The sequence below is a fragment of the Gobius niger genome (assembly GCF_951799975.1).
Source record: "Gobius niger genome assembly, chromosome: 19".
NCBI classification, from domain to species: Eukaryota; Metazoa; Chordata; class Actinopteri; order Gobiiformes; family Gobiidae; genus Gobius; species Gobius niger.
This window is the reverse complement of record NC_136870.1, coordinates 8,941,898-8,963,674: the sequence shown is the minus strand read 5'-3', so window position 1 is coordinate 8,963,674 and position 21,777 is coordinate 8,941,898. Positions and strand designations below refer to the sequence as shown.

The following is a 21,777-nucleotide window of genomic DNA, read 5'->3' as shown; positions in this document are numbered from 1 at the left end:
GTAAAGTAGCCTAATAAAATAAAATCAGCCACTGCTGGAGAGGCCAAGTGTTTGTATTGTAGTTTATGAAATGCTGTTAAAGAATATCTGACGTAAGATATTTGTAATGCACAAGTTGTAACGATCAGATCACTTTATGCGAGTTGTTTTTATTCATGTAAAAGAGTCTGTCCCAAGGATAGTGTAGAAAACCCAGTGATCCTAGTTAAATGAATAAATATAATTGATAATTGATCTGTAACACCATGACAAGAAAAGATAAGACTTCTTCAGAACATTTCTGACTGGCGCCAAGGTCAATCTTGCTTGAAATTACATCATAAAACTGCCAATAGAACAAATAGGTGAACTTGAAATGAGCAGCAATGTTTTTTTATGGGGGAGTCTTAAACCTCCCTAAATCAATATTTGCACTGGAGTCAGTTAAACTAATCTCTCTAAGGCTTTTCTTTTGAAAATACGGTTTTGCCATGTGACCGAATCAGGAAGTAATGTATAACTAACTTACATACATCTCTCTGATTGGTTCACTCTGCATCCGTTACATTCGAGGGAAGCAGAACCAGACTGACTATGGATTACACACACATATAGTTATACTTCAAGATGTGAGTGGAAAATCCCATTCAAGTTCTATTATATTTATAGGCCTAACGTCCCATTTACATAAAGCACTCACTGCTTTGACCCTGGGCTTCACACAGCAGTGTTTCCTTTTCCGCCTCTATATTCTTGTTTACACACAAGAAAACATATGGTTCTTTCAAAACATACTTCTTTCGCAGGCAAAGCATAGAGTAATGAAAAAAGGGCACGCAATTTGGAGAGCTTGAAGGATTTCGTAGAGCCCACGGGAAATGAAAGAAAGTGGATTTATTTGTACATCTGTGAAAGAAACATCGTCCGCTCTCAAGGGGTTTTCAGCATATCTTCAATAAACATACAACTCTTCCACGACGAGAGCCTCTCCGATATAACACGGAAGCAGAACAAAGAATGTGGCTGCATTGAAATACTGGGATATTTAAGGTATATTAGCATAGCTTTTATGTCTATAAAGGAGTGTACGGAATGAATTCTTGCAACACTTGTGTAAGCCACATTCATCAAAGCTTTGGGACCATTAAATAAAGGGAGAAGGAGGAACAAACTCAGATCGATGGAAACGGAGGGGAGACAATAATTACCGCTGCTCCGAGAAGTAAAACCGCAAAATGTCTTTAGCGGGACGTGTGTGGAGTCAATGGAGTCAAAGAAACAGGGAAGAGAAAGTTGAAGTGGTGTGTGTCAGCGGAATACAAAATATGATGCTGGTAAATAAGAAGAGTTTAACCCCTTAACTCCCTTTCTGGAAAAAAGCTGTGACGAAAGCAATGATGGAAATGTGACAAAAAAGTGAGAAAACATTGACCAAAAAGTGATGAAAAATTGATGAAAAGGTGGCAAAAATGTCAAAAAAATGTCACAAGAAATTGACAAAAATGACAAAAAATGTAACAAAATGTGACAAAAAAATGACAAAAATGAGACAGAAATGTGACAAAAAATTGTGACAAAATGTGACAAAAAAATTAAAAAATGTGATAAAAAATTTGATAAACAAATTACAAAAAATGGACAAAAAAATTACAAAAAAATGACCAAAAAATTACAAAAGTGTGACCAAAATGTGATTTTAAAAAAATTGACAAAAAAATGACAAAAATGTGACAAAAAATGACAATAAAATGACAAAAAAGTTACAAAAATGAGTTGAATACCCAACAAAATCTGATGACGTGAGGAAAAAGATCCTCTCGGTTCAGGTGGGAGTTTAAAGGGGACGTGCACAAATTCACTTTTTAAAGCTTTTAACCATGTCATATGTTTTTACCTCATCATAAACATACCTGGAGTGGTATTTTATTCATATAAAGGTTTGAGTTGTATGTATATTTTGGTAGTTTGTCAATGTATCATCTACTGAAAGAGATAGAAGAACACAACAAGGTCCGCAGTATTTTTAAAGATCATAAAACATCACTAAATATACACTAGTATTTCCAAGATAAAAGGTCTATTCAATACAGAAGACTAATTTAACACTGCTAAGTCACAATGTGGAGAAAGAGAGAGAAGGATTCAGAGAACAGAAGTTTGATCTGTGGATCATAGGTCCTTTTCGCAATTGTATCACAAACCGTTCGTGCATAATTAGAAGACAAAACAGCGGAGGAAAAACCTACTTTTAAAGACACAGAGAAGCTTTCACATCATAGAGACAGTGATTATCCCACTGTCCGGTGCATATTTTTAAAATATAGAATTATAAGTTGGAACAGAAAACAGAAAGCGGAAAGACGATAGCACTTCTTTGAGACAAGAAGGCACAGACTAGATGACTTGTCTCGTTCACAGCCACTACTCGCATCACATACACATAAAACACACAGTAAAGTAAACACACAGCTAGCTCATGAGCTAAAGACATTTAAGACCTACACATTTCTTCTTCTGAAACACTGAAGAGGCACCAAGAGCCCCCACACTTGCAGCACAGTGGAGGCGTCACAATGAAACAAGGAAGAGACAAAGGAGGTGATGCTGAGAGACTGTTGTGAAGTGGAGGGAGCTGCAGGAGGAAGAGGAAAGAGGAGGTGGAGGAGCTGACCAGTGCAGGACACCACGCTCTGAAACAGGGACAAACCCAGGAGGCGCTGCACCGTTTCAGAGGATCAGGGGGGCACTGAAGGAAGCCAGCCAGGTTTCCTCCAGGAACTACAGTTTCTACTGAACACAATTTCGTTGCACGGTTGTACAATGACAAATAAAGCACTTGCTTACCTAAACTTTCAAAAGTATAACATGTTCTGCACATATGGTCTGCTTGGTCAAGCACTATGTGTTACACAGACGCTATAGAGCGTCTTCCTGCCTCCGCCACAAGCTGAGCAGAGCGCTCAATGTGAGACTAGGTCGACTCTATTAGTCAAACTAATATTACAAATGTATGTGTATTAATATGAATATCAGAAACGGCTTTCAAAGCAAGAGCACTAAACACACATAACAAACCTATGACTGCAGAAAAATCAACATATGTGCCACTATTTGGGTTTTACAACATAGGAAAATGCCTTCAGCAGTGGCGTCTTGCACTAACACAAGACTTCCTGACAGCACATGAAGACTCTTCCCGTGGATCTATCAGAGTATATACAAGTCGTTGGTATTCCTTGTCCTGGTATAGCCGGGAATGTTGAAAGCGACTTTAAAGCTCGAGAGAACCAGGAACATCATTAGCAGTGGGAAAAGCAGATCGGCAGCAAGGATGTAATCATTCAGATGCGGTTAGGCGAGGAATTACTACGCCTGTCGGAAACGGGAAAGCTCCGAAGACAAAAGGATGGGGAAAAAAGAGGAGAAGAGTGGAAATGTCAACAGCGATGGGGGATAATAATGTGTAAGGACTTTGATTTGAATGAACACATGGCTACTTCCTGGTGATGCATGATTTTTTCTTAAGCGTGGGGATTTCCACGGGGAATAGGGCCTTGTCTTCAAAAACGTCAGCAACCGTGTTTGGCATGTTTGAAGGAGGTAATTATCAGGAGAGGACAGTGGAAGGTCGTGCCATATATGATGTGTCTAACAGGTGTGGGTGAGAGGGGGCTGTGCTTGACAACTGAACTTTAGGAGAAAAAACAGACTGAAAATATGATAGAGATAAAGATGAAGGTAAAAACCTACCCACATCCCGCCTCCTCCTCTCTCCACAAAAAGATCAACATAGAACAAGGCTATAACAACAAGAGATACAGCAAAGTACTTACAACTTTTAGTCCGTGTCCAGTCGAGTCAAAATGTTCAAAAAAGCAGTCCATGTCCGACCGTTCAAAGTCACCTTGCCTTATTCAGACAGAACATACTGTACACACTTATATTCTGCTTAAGGCTTGACTTGTTTTTGTAAATTCGCTCCAGGATGTTAAAAGGCCTGTGCTTTATTCAAGCTTTTACCTTAGCCCTGGTATTTTTTAGAAAACTTAATACTAAGTTGTGTCGAGAAAATACCAGAAGCCCCGAAGATAAAGCGTGATATTATAAAACACCAATAGAGGCAGAGCAGAGCAAAATTGTTCCTGTTGTTATTAATAGGCAATAACAATAATAGGCAGCAAACATGCCAATCTACGCAGGAAGAAAGTTTGACCAAGGTCAGGTTCTAACTTTAATACTGGATGGACACCAGTTCGTGTGTGCAATTTTACAAAATGCAAGGAAGTTGCTGCTTATTGGAACAGGATTCTTGGAGAGTCCTGTTCATGAAATGTGCTCTTCTCAGGTGTAGCCTATACGAGGAGCAGCATTGATGGCAAAGGAAACGAGATGCATCTTACGACCGCCTCTGCTGCTGTCTTCATTCATCAAAGCGGCACTGACACACATTGTAAATACAGCCTTTTCTCACTTTTTTCCAAGACAAATACAGGGATGACGGATAAGGAGCTCATGACAGCTCCTTATCCTGTGCCTGTGCGCATACCTGAGCAACCGTGCAGTGCTCCAGCCCACCTCCTCCAAGTGGGCAAAAGTCTGGAACAGAGCTGCGCCTGGACACGGCTTAATTGTGCTCACACTACACATAAAAAACGCACTGAAGGAGTTTTCTGTGCTTGGACACAGTTCGGATGGACAAGTGGGAGTGCACCCTAAAAGCAGAACTCTACGACATGACAAGCTGATAAGTGGATCATTCCCCAATGAGAAATCGGGGAGTGGAAGTGTAGGTTTTCAGTGTTACATCCACAAAGCCTCAGGTACCTGTCATTAACATGAATTGAAACACGCAAGAAAGAAACAAAGGTATGATTTTTGATGAATAAAAAATGATGCAAAAAAAAAGATAGTTTTGAACAAAGACTTGATAGCTCTGTAATAGCTTGCTTTTGAAACAAACTTGCATTCTTTGTGCCAAAATGCTCCCCAGCAGAAAAGCACGAGCATTTTTGAAAACAGCTTGAATCCACAATGAAAGTGCTTGGGTGAAAAGTACAACAATTTGCAACGCGAGTCTTTCCCCCAAAAAACGAAAAGTTCCCAGCAAAACGCTAGGATTAAGGCGACAGAACATCACAAGTCCGTGTTCGCAGAGGAGGCAAACTAGCAATTAGCGTTTGAGATCTTAAAACCGGGGAGCATGACAAACAAAAGAAAACATGCGCCACTGTTACCAAATCCGCCAGATTTCCCTTGTGGCTGCTTCAAAACGTGGAAAAACTAACACAAAAGGTATTACTTCATTAAAATCAACATTGTACGTGGATATAAATTTCTCCTGGGTAAAGACGAGATCTCAAACGAGTAAACTGCGCTCATGGTACATAGCTGGCAGCAACATTTTCTCAGAGAAAGTATCGGAAAATTGCCTTCTCTGTCCCAAAAGCCGTAAAAAAAGTGCGCAAGACAGGTGCTTAATGAAAAACCGGTCACGAAATGGATTAAATTTCCATTTACTAACCCTTGTACATCATGTGGACCTAAAAAGAAGGTCTGGGGCTCCAAAGGTTTGTTTGTAGTCTCCAGAAATGAGTTTCCAATCGAAAACACCTTTGATTTAAAAGATAATATCTCCAGCAGCAGAGAAAATAACAAAGGACCCAAAATTGACCCTTGAGGCACTCCACAATGAAGAGGTGACACAGATGAGAAGCATGGGCCAACATTAACTGAGAAACGTCCATATTTTAAGCCTACCCACTCAACGATAAAACTCGCAGAGCCCTTGCTTTGAGGGGCCAGATCGTATGGATAAAACCTGTCGTCATCTTGTTTTTATTTACTGTAGTTCTCCAAACTCCACAGTATTTACGGAATCTGCGGATGTCATCCTCTTACCGTCATTGCTGCCCTCTCTCTTCAGCATCTGCACAGCTCCCACGTACTTCTTCAGCTGGACCTTGAGCACCTCGTTTTCCCTGCAAACATAAACACAAGACTTTATCCATCCGCAACACAGACGGCCGTGGCATTTTCTGGCATCATTAGGGTCAGATTTGTGTAGCGGGACCATGTTGGCTCAACCCAAACTCATGAGACGCTGCAGACGCATGAGCGTGAGTGGATTGTTTTGAGACCTTTGACTACATTTATGTCACGTAGAACAGTCTCTTCGATCATGAGTCACGAGTGAGGCCTTCTGCTGCTGGCGCTTACATTTAACTTCCTTTGTCTCGCCGTGGCCCTCAGTCTGAAGCGGTGATTTGTCAGCGTCCCCACTTATCTGCCCGCATTCACTGTCAAACTAAACCATTTCAGCTCCGAATCTCCCCAGACTCCACCACGTGACCATCCAGACATTGCATCACTATCTTTTCCGCCGCAGCCAATACGAGTTTGACAGGGCGTGTGCGGATATTCCGATAAATGGCATGAAAATGAGAGTTGGGAAGGTTAGCCGGAGAGGCAGGACGTGAGGGAGCTGACCTTTTAATGTCTTCCTCATCACACAGTCTGACAGTCGTTTGCATTGATCTGCCAGCAATCATTTGCAAGTAACGATTTGCTGTAAAACTAATGTGAAAGGCGGAACATCGTGCTGTCGTCAAGGTTGTGGGTTCGAATCCCAGCGCCGACGACTTGCTGAATGTCTCTACCCGCTCTTCACTCCTTTTCACACTGTGTTTCCTTTCTGATGAGGCCAGAAAATCCTTTGAAGAGAAAGTATGTGAAAGGAGAAGGAGAAAAAGAAGTCGAAAGCAGTTATTGATATTGTAAACCAAGTATCGGTAACAGAAATATTTTTTTTACAGTACCGAGTCCTATATATTACTATACAATCCAGTAAAGAGCGCAGGATGCTTTAAACAAACGGTTTTGAAGTTTCCGACTTTGAAAACCTCTACTGCAAAGAAAATCTCCTGGACGACTGACAACTCACACAAACACAACCATAAATATTTTGTTGAGGCCCTCTATGTTGCGAAATGAAATCCACAATGATTTGTTTGCGATGGAATGAGCGAAGATCAGTTTGGAGAAGAAGGGGAACAAAATCTCACGAAAGGCACAGGGAACATTTCATCGGTAGAACGAAGAATTGAGGTGCAATCTGAAGGTTTTCCTGTGGCCTTCACAGACACCTGACCTAAACATCATTGAAGATTTGTGAAATCACTAAGTTCTGGAAGACTTTTGTCAAGAAGAAAGGGCAAAAATTCCTCACACTAGAACTCTTTGCTGCCTTTAAAGTGTCTAAAGCTGTGATACTTGCCATATTGTGGGGCTTATGAGGTATTCACTCAAATCAAATCAAATCAAATCAAATCTAATTTATTTGTATAGCACATTTAAAAACAATTGTTCACCCAAGTGCTTCACAAAAGGTCTACAGTACAAAAATATGAAACAATTCACAATATACAAGAATCAAAGCACTAATAGATCAGGCCATGACATATCCTATACAGTGTTAAAAGCTTTTGAGTAGAAATGTGTCTTAGGCAGGGTTTTAAAATGGTCAAGTGTCTGTGTGCTGAGCTCGTATGTGGAGAGGCAGCTCTTTCCACAGAATTGGAGCTGCAACAGAGAAAGCCCTGTCCCCTTTGGTCAAACGCTTGGAGCGAGGAACCTCCAGCAGCAGAGAAAAAAAAAAACAGGACCCAAAATTGACCCTTGAGGCACCCCACAATGAAGAGGTGACACATATGAGAAGCATGGGCCAACATTAACTGAGAAACTTCTATCTTTTATATTGGAAACAAACCATTTCATTCATTTAGCAGGGTGCCCAAACTTTAGCAGTGGCTTTTTTTTTCCTTATATGTTATTTTGATGAAAATAAAACCTGCTTTTATGGGGGGAAATGTTACGGGAATGTCTCATCTGTAACTTTATGCCTAATTTAATCTTCCCCTTGCTTCATCGCTCACATTAATAGACATTTTGATCTGGTGTGCCTAAGCTTTTTGCACCCCACTGTACGCTACAATCTGCCGCTCCCACTTTCAAACGCTTCTCGGGGGAAATTTGAGCGGAGCGTAAACAGGCTGCTGACGCCCGATATTACAGCTCCTGTCAGGGGCCATGTAAATACGCCATTGTCCCCCCGCTTCCTTCAACACAGCGCTCAATCGCCTCGCCCTCAGTCACCACATGTTCATATCCAATTTCCGAGCGCCGATAAAGCACTGGTGCGACAGCTCCCCCCCCTCCCCCCGGTGGTCTCTCACGCTAAGTTCAAAAAGTCGTCACACTGAAACTGAAAACAATTCGGATTCGTTAACTCTTTGAAAAAAAATCTATTTCATTCTATTTATGGGAGATAAGAGACCAGCAACTCCTACGCTCATGCATCACGATTCGCCTTTGTTAATTTTCTCATCTTAGGAATCATTATATTTGCGTGTCATTTGCCGATTAGGTCGGAAAAAAATTAATCCCCCCGGCTTCCGAATACCATCTGTGGAGTGTTAATTTTCAGCTAAACAATATGTCAAGGCGTCATTTGAAAAACAAATAGTCGGGAGACTCGTGTAGAGACTGATCTAGGTGTGTTCGATGCAGATTCGCGTCACGGGAGACGTACGTGAATATATTAGCATAAGTGATGTGTGAATTTGTAATGTATGGAATGACATACACATGCCAAGAAAAATCATATCACAACAACAAAGCTTTAATGATGGATATTTCTCTTTTCTGTAGGATTTTCATGTCCATCTTTTTCTGCCGCTACGAGTCTAGAGCTCAGACAAACCTGCTCATTCATGAAAAAGTAAGCGAGTGATTGTGTTTTATGCTCATTAAACAAGGATCGCAATTAAAGCTTAAATGTTCTATTGCAACAGAGTAGATAATGCGTTTAGTCGGTGAAATAAGTTAAGACGTAATAATTAAGAGTTGCAGCCATGTGTAAGTGCGCACGCATGATACAATCATTTATCAACCAATTAGCAACGCTTTCGGTTTGGGAATGATCAAACCAAGCAATCTCCAACTAATTAACCATGAAAAAAACTAATGTGCGCACTTCTTTTGTTTTATTTTATCAAAATGAGTTATTCAACCTCATTTGATATGATAATATAAAGACGCGGGGCGGGTTACTGTTGCATTTTTCAATTCCAGTACTTAAACGATACTTGGTTTTCGATACCGACACCTGGACAATTCTTTTTCCGATACCTATACTAAAATGTTTGTCGTCTAGAACCAGACAACAGAACAATAGTGTGTGGAAGCTCTGCAAATGTAGAATATTGGGTTCATCTCCAATGTCAAAAAATGTGTGAAAAATGGGGAATCATTTGGGGGGGGAATGAAAAAACTGGGAAAATTAGAAAAATAAGGAAAAAAATGGGGCAAACATTGGGCTAAAAAAGCTCAAACAACCAAGTCCCTTCCTTTAATGCAGTCCCTGGACCAACAGCATAAAAACTTGGATCTAAAGATATACGTACTATATACTATATATACTATATACATATAAATATACTTATTTAGTTACTTTGGTATCTACAATAATTTCATTGTTTCGATACCAGTAGTACCAAAACTTTATTTCCAATACATTACTGGAGTTAGTTTTTATCGACATAGTATTTGTAACTATTTTCTGCTTCTATATAGTAAGTCAAGTCAGTCAGGCGGGAATGTGAACGAATAAAATAAATCAGCAATACTTTTACTTTGAAAATGATCAAACCAGGCAATCTTCAACAAGGTTAAATGAGGAAATTGACATCAAACATTTTTACTTTTTAAAATGAGGTTTAAATCTAACTATTCATCATCATTCATCATTTTTCTGAGAGTATTTTGTTAAAAAAAAAAGACACATTTCTAAGAATAAAATGAACATAAAAAGAAATGGGTAACCACACCACAGTGTACGTGCTGACATGTCGTGCTGACCACAGGTGAACGAAAAACTCTGAGTATGTTTCAGTCATTCAGTTCTTGTATTTCACTTTTCAAGCCTCCAGGAAAAAACCCACCAGCGTGTGTTCCCCATGGCTGACAACTTAAACTTAATTTAGGGAGTTTAGCATTATTCTGAGCTTTGACGGATGGAAAACACCTCTACAAAGCCCTCAGGAAGCAAACACCGCACGAACAATTTCCCTCAACGCTTATGCTAATGCTTCAGGAATCACTACGACGCGTTATGTACTTTGACATTTCATTCGATGCTACGACAGAACGATAAAGAAGTGGGAGTTGGGAACTTATCTGTCGTCTCTGCCTTTGGGGAAAGAGAAGTCTCAAGTGTGGATAAAGCTACAGGAACAGCACAGCAGCGTAAAAACTACTCCAGAGCAGGGCTGGGTGCCGCTAAACGATACCAGTATGGTATCGGGGGAAAAAGGTTAAGGTACTTTTGGTACTTTCGAAAAAATATGAAAAGGAGGTACCGAAAAAATATATAAAATCTCTAGATTTTAGTTTAGTTTTGATGCCTGTTGGTCATCAAAAAAATTAGGAAAAACCTGTCAAAATTGGGAACAAAATGTGCGGGGTTAGGAAAAGAAGTGAAAAAATGTTTAAAACTAAGAACGTTTTTGGGGGGAAATTGGGAACAATTTGGGGACAAATGTGGAAAAATGGGGATGGGGATTGGGAACAATTTGGGGAGAAAAGTGGACAGAAATTGAAAAAATTATGAAAAATGTGTGAGTGTTTTTTTTTTTTCTTGGTTGTTTCACCTCAAATAAACTATATAAATGTAAAAGACATTAAATGAAAGAAAAATGAATACATCATTATTCTGTTTTATGGTTCAATATGACAAATATTTCAGTATAGGTATCAGGAAAAAGTATTGTTCAGGTATCAATATAGAAAGCCAAGTATCGTTAAAGTACTAGTATTGAAAAAACATGTAACGGTACTCAGCCCTACTCAGCCACAGAGCCCTCTTTCTGTAATATGACGGCATGAAGCTGTGGCACAGCTGATTGTTTGGCCTCGGTCTTATTTACTGCTTTCATAAGTTACTGCAGACTTTGATTACTGCTTTGACTTGATAATTAAAAAGAGCACTTTCACATTTCACTGCGCACAGTCACAACTGACTGAAGTCAAGAAGCCATTTTGCTCTGTTGCACCTGCCTTAAAATAAAGAGCCTTGCACTAATGGTATCAAACAGTTTGTGCTGGAACACTCAAAAAGGTGCATGAAAGGTCAGAATCCTTTAGCTAGGTCTGACCATGAAAAACGAGCGTCCTCCATGGGCGTTTAAGGGTCAAACGAGGTGAACACATTTCCCTACAGGGACAATAAAGTGCACGGTAACCTCAACCTGTTGTACAATGTTGCGTTTCTGAAGTGCGCGAAACTCCACTCTGCTTTTGTTTGAGAGCACAAAGTGGCAGCCTTCTGAGACAGACAGCCCCACAAGTCGGAAATGCTCTTGAGTGCAATTTGCCGCTTTGTACAGAACAAAAAAAGAAAAAAAAAGAAAAAATACTCCAAGCCTATACTGTTGTGTCACTGTAGTAAAGGCGTATTTCCTCTGCGCCAGAGACCACAAGGCTTTTGGAGTTGTTCAAACTTCCAGTGAGGGTCCCCTGGGCAGGCGGACGTAATTGATTTCCCAAAGACCAAAACCAAAAAAAAAGACAGCTAAACTTCAGACGCTTCTTAGATGAGTGGGGGGACTCCTCACAGGGAAAAGGCTTCAGCGCGTGTTTGTGTGTCCGTCCGTCTGTCTGTCCACGCGTTCCAATCAGAGACGAGCTTTCTCTGGACACTTGCCCGACCGCCCGCTGCGAAAGGCCTGTTTTTGTTGCGTTCAGCCAAGGGAAAAGGGGACACATGGCGGAAAGAGTACGCGCGCATATGTGTTAGCTTTAGGGGAGAATAAATTGGGTTGGGATATTTGGGGCAAGAATTTTCGAGCGTGGGGGGGTGGGGAAAGTAGTGAGAAATGCTGCAACTTTTTATTTTCGACTTTTACTGATTGTCACTATGGAGGAATGGAATCTATCACATTTCATCCAACAAATTCTGAAGGAAATGCATCACTGTCTCTGAAAAAGCTGAAAGTAAAAAGCAAAGGGCATCTGCAAACGAATATAAACCTGAAACACACATCAAAATCCCCAATAGACGACCACAAGAGTCGCAGTCTGAAGGCTTTGCCATGGGCCTCCAAAAGGCAGCCCAGCAATCTCTTCAAATGGGAAGATTTTTGTCAGGAAGAATGAACAATAATCCCATCCATCCATCTATCCATCCATTTTCTTCCACTTTTCCATTGCCGGGTCGTGGGGGCAGCTGTTGGAGCTGCCCATATCACATTGCACCAGCCCCTATGGCTCCTCCTGCAGGTGGTGGGTCCACGGGAGGACGGCCTCATGGTTCTAACCGGGCCTGTTGGTCTCTCATAAGGGGCTTCTGAACCGCTCTTTGTCTGACCCGTCACCTAGGACCTGTTTGCCATGGGAGACCCTACCAGGGGCACGAAGCCCCCGACAACAGAGCCCCCAGGATCATTCGGGCTCTCAAACCCCTCCACCACGTTAAGGTGGCGATTCCAGGAGGGGACAATAATCCCTCAAACTAGAATTGAACTCTAGGACTCTTGGCTGCCTAGAAAAGCATTTAAAGTTAAAACAGAACTAGGTAACTTGTTTACCTGAATAAATCCTTTTCGTAGTCCCTCTGGGGGTAAAGTGTTAACGGGATGATTGGGGGGGTGGGGTCTTTCAGGCTGCCCCTGGTGCCTCTGGCCAGAAAACCACACTTGCAACCCTCCCTGCTCCGACCTGAGACACCAATACTCACTAATGGAATCACGAAGAAGAAGCTAACAGGCTAACGGGCAACGCTAACTGCGGGCTAGCGCTACTTAGTATTTACAGCCAAGTTTGAGTGAAAAAAAAGATCTCCATTGTGTAATTGGATGTATAATATCCCTCTCTCCCTTTGCCTTTTCTGTCAGCGTAGTATTTACTCTCACGGACAATTAATGAGTAAAAAACTGCAACATGCTACAACACCTGCAGTGGCGCTTATGGCCTCCAGGGACATGAGTTACTTAGTTCTGCTTTAAAGTGATACTTATTGAGTAACTCTGCAAATAGCCAAACTTCAGGAGGACCTTTTGGAGATCATTTCATCTCCCCTTTCTTTCATTGTTCACATAATAAGAAATTTGGATCCGGATGCCTAAAAGTTCACACCACGCTTTATGTGTATGTACACTTTCCAGAGGTAGGAAACAAATAAAAGGATTTCTGTGATGACGACCAAATTTAAGTGACTGCTCAATATTTATGGGTAAATGTTTGTCAGATATATTATCAACCATGGATTTTACATCAGTGAGAAACAATTGATTAGATTAATTCAACTCTTTTGCCTCTTTACCAGCCTTTAACAGCTCAAGTTATCGACTTTTCTCCGTAACAGCTTATTAAAGTGGTTTATTCATATTCGCAACGATGCAACACAGCATTAAAATACACTTCAGTGCACTATGGGGACAAGTGCAGACATTCAGACACAGCCTTTGCTTCCACCGGCGGGTTAAGCAAGTTACTGTACCGACACTGCTTTTTAAGTCCGCTCGCTTGTGCTGGGACGACGTCAGAGCCGACTATCTCTGGCCTGTGCCTCATCCTGCGCCGCCCCCGTACTCAGCCGGAGCAGGCGCACCTTGGTTTCTCCTCCGCCTGACTTTGAAAAGGGGCTACTGTATTATTAGGAGACGCACTAAGTAAGGCAGCTGATTGGCAGACTCCTCCTGAAACAGCAGGACCATCTGCTACAGGAAAATAAAAAATTATTCACCAGAGAGTTTTTAATAAGCTCACAAAGAATCCTCTTAACCGACCTGTTTCATTAAGGGCATGGTCGGAGGCGCTGCCCACGGATGGGGGGTAAGGGCGAGGCGCGTTTCATCATCCCCGTAGGGAAACCTGTCGTTGCATTTGACCGATGCTTGGTCCGGTCTCTTCAAGGCACCAAGTATCGCTTCAGAAAAAGATAAGTACTGTAAATTCCAGATCTGATAAGATATATTTTTTTTTTACATACAAAGGCACTGGTCTATAAGCCGCAGCCGTCCACTCTGTTCCAAGCACATCTGAAGCGCCATCATGTTGGAAATACTGGACTTTTCTCTTACAGATACTGCAGTCTCTATGTCAAACTCGTGCATGACGGCACTTCGGACCCGAAGTAACAATTTTTTGAGCAACAGTGGACAACTTTTACCACCTAAATCTAAGTGAATATGGGCATGCATGGGCTGCATATCATTGTAAAGCTAAGAACCTGGAGAATTCAATGGCTACGCAAAATGCCGCGGTTAGCATCAGTATGCTAAAGCTGGAACAGAAACATAGCAATACCTAAATTAGCCTAATAAAATAAAATCGACTGTGTTTGTATTTCAGTTTAAGAAATATCTGATCTAACTTATTTGTAATAAGATGACTTCATGTAAGTTGTTTAATTAATAATACATTTTACATTTTTTATTTGTTGGCGCCTTTCACAACACCCAAGGTCACCTTACATGAGATACAGTGATGAAATCATAACAGGACATAATAAAAGCACATCAAAGTGAGTAGCTAGAATGTAAGTTTGTCAATAGAGATAATTGATCTGTATCATCATGACAATGAAATATGACCCTCTTAAAATGGAGAAAAGAGTCAATCAAATTTTTCACTCTCTTTCACTCTTCAACGGGAGGACATCCTGCTGAGGCAGGGGTATAGTGATAGTATGACACATGAAACAATATTCAGTATGACCATAAAAATCTATAAATTAGCCGCATCGTTTCACAAGCCGCAAGGTTCAAAGCGAGGAAGAAAAAGAAGTGGCTTATAGTCCGGATATAGGATATAGAAATATATAGAAAAAATAAAATATGGGGGCAAAATGTCTTCCCCCCAAATTGCCCAGCCTAACTGTAGATTAAAAAAAAGCAACCTTTACAAAATAAGTGACAAAGCGTGACTCGCAGAAACTAGACCAGAATACCACGGTCAAGCGCCAAACCAGCAGTTTAAATGTGCCTTTTTTAGTGGCGCTCCTCCTGTCAAGCCTTTGCTGACTCCTAATTCACCCCCAGTGTAAAGTGAATCACAAAGCATTGTGGGAACGCGCGTAGCAACGGTTGCCAGTTGCCACTTTTCACTGAGCGATGCCGACAGCTTGCGGTCCCCCTGCATTCACTGGCTAGCTGTTCAAACTCCCGAGCGGGTATTTATAGCCGGCCTATTGATCGCGCGAGGGGGGGGGGGGTTTGGCACTGGAAGATTTTGCGGCTCGTCTATAGAATAACGCTTGGCACGTCTATAGTGTCACCTGCAGAAAGCCGAATGAAGTCATCTCCTCGATTTGGAGCTATTTTAAAGCTCCACAAGTGTCCAGCTGCCTCACACAGCTCGCACACAATCGCCTCTAGTTGCTGGGGTTGTCAGGCGATCGCGGATGGCTGGCTTGACGTACTGTGGCGGGGCGTTTGAATGGAAGCGTATTGTTTAGAATGACTAATCGTCTATTTAAAGGGCTTAGAGGGCTCGACTATGGCTTCTGGCAGCGGCAGTCAATGGGACATGGCGAAGTGACGCAGTGGGACTGTGGGTGGTCACTCAGGAAGCGTTTACACCCTTTCTATTCCCACATTGTGCTCCTTTCTGTACCGTGGGGTCTGAATGCAATCTGTCACAGATCGAAACTTTTAGACAACAAGAACAAGCCAGCTATGAGCAATGGGTCTGCAGTCGTTGTATGGCGCCTCAATTCGGGCTGTTCAATGTATCACCAAGTTGTCATTATGGCAATGTCAGGTGACGCCATTTCCAAATTGCAAGACGCCTCAATGAGATTTTCAGGTTTTTGCGAACACAGCTAAAAAAACTACAGCAAATACAGAAACATAGCAGAGGAGGGGATCGACTAAAACGATTACTTCAAAGGGAAACTTGGTATGTCTATAATCTAAAAGCTACTGCATACCGTGGATTAAATGAGGAAATTGACTTTAGCTCTTTGCTGCAGCTGCATTTATCATTCATTATCACTATTTTTTCCTTTTTTATTATCATTATTAATCTGTTTATTTTTGCTTTTCTTTCTTGAGCGTCGTAGAAAACCAGCAATATCTTTAAAAGATTTTAAGATTCATCAGGCCAGCATAATAAAGGCTTTTTAAATGTAAATAGAGAATTATGATGTTGGAGGAGCGCCTTGGTTTTTTGTTTTTTGAGTCTTAGTTCCCCAAAGGCAAAGAGCACCTTCCCCCCAAAAAACTATTTTGGCACATTTTGTCACCTGAGCACTTTGTCTAGTTTTTTCCTGCACAGCTAAAGAAAAGTTCAGGTTAACATTTTGGATTACAGCACATGAGTTCCATGTGTAGAGACAGGGAACAAGAAAGCACAGGTAATTACACATTAAAATGTGAGGTAATAAAGGTGCCCAAAGAGTAACAACTGTATACAATGTGTAACATGTGACTGTGGCTTTATAATGTCATTTTTAATGCCCAAATAGTACATTCTAACACCACAAATGCACATATTTCATTTCTTCAACAGAGGAAATCGAATTGGAAATTTTGATGCTTGGATGCTTGACATTTAAGGCCTTGACTTAGCATAATTTAACCCCTTAAACCCCCGCCTTAACTGAGTGCATTTTCTCCAGTTCGGGTTTACCCAAATCTAAAAGCTTCTCGACTGCAGAGCAACAGTGTAATGCCTCATTTGAAAGCAAAGATCTAGAAAACTAATCGTAACTTTTTTGCTTCTAGAGGCCGTAAGCGCCACTGCAGGTGTCGTAGCCAGTTGCGATATTTTATTAATTGTCCGTGAGAGTAAATACTACACTGACAGAAAAGGCGAAAGGGAGAGAGGGATATTGTACATCCAATTACACAATGGAAATAATTTTTTTTCACTCAAACTTGGCTTTAAATACTGTTTAAGTGGCGCTAGCCCGCAGTTCGCTTTGCCCATTAGCCTGTTAGCTTCTTCTTCGTGATTCCATTAGTGTGTATTGGTGGCTCCGGTCCGGTGGCAGTCAAGTTGCAATTGTGGTTTTCTGGCCAGAGACACCAGGGGGAGATGAAACACCCCCCAATCATCCTATTAACACTTGTATTACCTCGAAAGGCACTATGAAAATGAATTATTACTTTCTTGAGGCTTTTTTTGTCATGTTATTGTTGCTTTTTTTGTTGCTTTTGTGTCAAGTTTTTGCCACCTTTTTGTCATTATTTTGCCACTTTCTTCAAGAAGCTTTTAGGTTGGGGTAAAGCCAAACTGGAGAAAATGTGCCCGGTCCAGGTGGGGTTAAGAGGTTAATGACTTTTAATACTTTTAATGCCCCGCGCAAACCCTGTAATGTGTAAGTAACTCCACATGAGCGCGGGCTGGAATCTTAAGTGAGACGGAAAGTACACCTCCTTTAATGTGTAGTTACCTGTACTTGCATGTGTAATTACTTCCTTGTTCCCTGCACCTCCACATGGAACTTGTGGGCTGAAGAAAACATTTTTTAACCAGTCTGAAAACTTTGCGAAGACACAGTCTGGGATGTTGTGACAATTTGCCGAGACTTAAAGATGCCTCTTCCTGGTAGATGTAATCACTGTTATTATGCTTAAACAGGGTGCTACTGTAGGTGTCATAGGCGTTAATCACAGCCATGGAGGTTAGGCTGTTTTTTTGCCTCAACATAGTGTTTACTGATGTGTCTCAATGACCGTTCAATGTTATTAACTAGTGGAAAGCAGCAGGGCAAACCGCGGGTGAGTCATCGCTAGAGTGTAGCCTCCGAAAGTGTGCACCTGCAGAGCTAATAGTTGTAAAACCATGAACTATGAAGTCGGATTCCAAGTTAGAAACGACGGGGACTGCGCATCATCACCGAGCCATAATCAAAAGTGCGCCGTGACAAACATCGGTGCTGCTACAACGCTAATCGCCACCATTTTGCTTAATCGTAGTTAATTTCATTAGCGACACGTGGACTTCCTGTCAGAGGCCTTCATCGCCGAGCCTTCCATTACGACTTCTCCGGTGAGTGGGCAATTAAATCCGCGTTCCCCTCAACTGTTTGCCGTACCGGAGCCGCCATTAAGGCCCGGCGGGGGGCTGATAGGCTGCTGATCAATACTAATGGCACAAGCTTTTGAATGTCAAGGGCTTGTCGGAGCCGTTTTCGCTATTCACGGCAAATGAAGAATTGATGGAAGGAAAACGCAGTGTGGTGAAGAGCGCCAAGGTTCAGGTTTTTCCCGATCGAACAGTTTCAAACAACTGGTCACTGACTGCCCTCCACAAACCGGGATGAGGGGGCCCTTTTGCTCTCACACACCTGGGATATAGTATTGAAGAAGTTGCGCTGCAGAGGGAACTGTCCTCCTATGCCTCGCAGAAGGAATACAGCACCAAACATTTTTAAATCAGCTGACAGGACACACAGCGACATCATGTGACATCACACTTTTGATTTATGACTATGCCACTGAATGTAATAATTACTTCCATTGAATTTGTTTCTCCAGTCCACAAAAGTGATAATCAAGGTTTTAGACCTGGCCTTCACAAACTCGGACCTTGTTGTCCAAGTTTGTGAAGGCCTCGGACCTCAAGAGCTACAATAAGCTCTTGAGGTCCCGTCGAGATTATTGGCTTGTATCAAAATCATTGAATAACACTAACAAACCGTTTTTACTGGTGTTGAGGATGAATGAATAGCTCTCTTTTGAAACATAGTGATGTAAAACAAGAAATGACAGACCAATCCAACTTCAGTGGCATAAAGCTCTGCAAGATTTTAAAGTTTGAAATTGGTAAGTGGCTAAGAAAGCAAAGCAGTGATCTGGATCAGTCTAAACTGGAATATGAGGAAAAAGATATTTCAGAAATAACTTGTCAAAGTGAATGTGTTTCTCAACCATTCACTTTTTAAAGAACTCCAATTGCAGCATCAGAGTGATGGACATTTAGATCAGTCCCAGTTCCTTGACTGAAACAGGCAGTGCTCTTGTTAGAACTCTTCAATGTCCCATCATAGGGCTGTTTTTTACTCTTGATATTTTTAAATAAGTAAATTCCAATATTCTGCATTTTTTTTTCATATTAAACTACTACTACCACTTACTATTTAAATGTTTACAGTTTTACTGCAATGAGCAGCTTTTGGTTTTGTAAAAGAATACAATTTCCTTTGACATCTACGAGTTTTATTTCTCAGACCTTAGGACTTAAAGTTTTAGAACCTCTGTTTTAGATCATCTTTCACAATTACCTTTCATGGTAATGGTCTTTCATGCCAAGTTCGATTACAGTATTTAAAAAGGTCATTTTCAAATTGTCTCTGATGCTTGTTTAAAGGGGACATAGACAAAAATCAATCACTTCTCTGAGCTTTTAAACGTGCTTTTATAATCTCTGATCAAAAACATACTTGGTGGTTCATGCGTGCTTCCCCCTGCAGCCAGCAGAGGGAGCACACACATACACACACATTGATATGAATTATAAAAAGTGATCTCAGCAAGTTCATAAGACGCAATTATGCATGACATGCCCACTAAAACATTAATACCTATCTTTAAGTATAACTGAAGCCGTATGCTAATGCACTGCTCACAGGAATTCCCCCTCAGCCAATGAGCATAAACCTCGAAATAAAGAGAATTTCTATTATCTTGCTCCCACCTGGCCAGCGCCTGGACCTTGGCTTCGTGCCTCTCCTCCAGCTCCGTCAGCTTCTTCTTCAGCAGCTCCGTTTCCTGTCTCAGAGCGGCCGAGTGCTCCATCTCCCCGTCCAGCAAACTGCGGAGCGACCTGCCAAAAGCACAAAAGGAGGAAACGGGAGTTAAAGCAAGGATAGAGTCTGAATAAGCGCTACATAATTCATGTTACATTTGGGAGACGTTTTGACGAGGGCGATGGTGGAAACGGGGCTAATGACGCCGCCGACTGTTTAATTTGTAAAGTGGGAAAGTTCATCCTTGTCACTTTGGATAGTGTGCACAGCAGGCTCCACTGGTAACTCTTTCACCTTTTAATACACACTTAGTCTGCACGCTTATCCAAATATCTTGCGTACTAATCCGCACATGACTTGTACACAGCTAGTTAATCACTTTGTTTATGTAGCTGTATCTGTGGCTTCCATCTAACCACACGTAAAGCTGTTTACTTCCTGATCCGTGTGCGCCGCTGTTCCATCAGTGTAAATCACAGCCCCCAGTGGCTTATTAAAAGTTACACAACAGAACAACAAGCCCCGCTTCCTGCCCCAAGTCGGCGCAATGCAGCACCTTGTCGGAAGCAGCGCTGACACGGTGCGAGCCCAGAGGTCGTTCCAATATCTTCTCTGCCTCTATCTTGTCTCCACCTCTTTCCCTCCCTTCCCTCTCCCTGCGGTGTGACGGTGTGTGTTCAACATACGCGTTCTGCTCCTCCAGCTCGTCTTTGCGGTTCATCATGGCGACGATGGCTTGACGGAGCTCCACTGCAAAGAAGGAAGGAAACAAAAGACAAAAGATTTGACCAAGAATGTGACAGTATTGGTAACATAGAGGTGCTCACAACACTATCAGATTTTATGAGTTTGATGACATTTTAAAAAGGAAATGAATGTAACCAGTCAAACTAATGAGTTCTTGGCAAGGCAAGATTATTTGTAGAGCACAATTCATACTCAAGGCAAGTGCTTCACAGTTGCATAAAATTACAAGAAAGCTGATCAAATCAATCCAAAAACATCAACGTAAAAATTCATGAATTACAGTACAAAGCAAGAGTGCAGATAAACGGGTAAAAAGAACTGTTTTCAGCCTGGATTTGAACATTGTCAGAGTTGAGGCCTGTCTCACATCCTCATGAAGACTGTTCCAGATTTTAGCTTTAGCCTCAGCATGTTTAGTAGTGATAGGCTAAACGAGCCGAGGCACCGATACACGTCTCATGCACTGAAAGCAATGCCTCAGCTGAGCTGTATCACCGAGTGAATCACTTTGAGAAAAGTCACGTGACCGACACAGTCACTGTGTCATTTTGTATCATGTAGTGCCATACGCAATGAGCAGCAGGGGGCGCCAGTTGAACGAGAGCATCACCTGGCTCATGTTGTCATTTGTGATTTATGTACCCCACGCTGATCCCGCGAGTGCCCCCGGGCTCGAGCGCCCGGCCTGGGCTGCCCAAATCTTTGGGCACGAGGCAATTCTGCCCTGATAACAAAATTATTCAATAGATAGCGTGTAAAGCACAAGAGTCATAGTTTTCTTCTCTTTCATGTCCATATTGAAGTGCAACACAAACACAGACTGATTGGTCCAGAAGCCGACATGAAGCCATTGACACACCGTTCGTGTAGCTCTGTAAGCAGAGCATCTGGTTAGCACACAGGGGTCGTGAGTTAAAGTCAGATGATGGTCAATGGTGGTTTAGTCCTTCCACTGGTAAACAAAAGCAGAAATACTGGTGTCATATTATTGTCACAGGCACTATCCTTTATTAAATCTTGGTCAGTGACTTCATTTTTAGAAGGTTGTATCACTGATACTTCTCATTAATTCTCATCAATTTCTTTCTAATCTCATTATCTGGAGCAGTTTTCCTCTTTCTAATTCTCACTCTCAGCTGTTAAACAGTTAAATCCTGAAGTTTTGGTCATATTTGTGAATGAGAATAAATGAGCTCAGTCAGTGTTGAGTTTGCTTTTTTTCAGGCTTACTGCTGCAATGCTTTTTCACCACCAGATGGCGCCTATAAGCCTACCAACACTGTGTGATACAGTGTGACACA

General features: G+C 41.7%; 1 protein-coding gene across 1 annotated transcript in view; it reads right to left on the bottom strand.

The window, feature by feature from the left end:
- The window catches only part of snx29 (sorting nexin 29), a 151,284-nt gene that overhangs the window by 116,411 nt on the left and 13,096 nt on the right, over nt 1–21,777 (bottom strand). The window contains exons 12-14 of the mRNA XM_079577454.1: nt 20,416–20,479; nt 19,678–19,806; nt 5,878–5,957 (exon numbers count right to left, since the gene is read on the bottom strand). Coding sequence (XP_079433580.1) covers nt 5,878–5,957; nt 19,678–19,806; nt 20,416–20,479 — 273 coding nt within the window. The remainder of the gene's footprint in view (nt 1–5,877; nt 5,958–19,677; nt 19,807–20,415; nt 20,480–21,777) is intronic.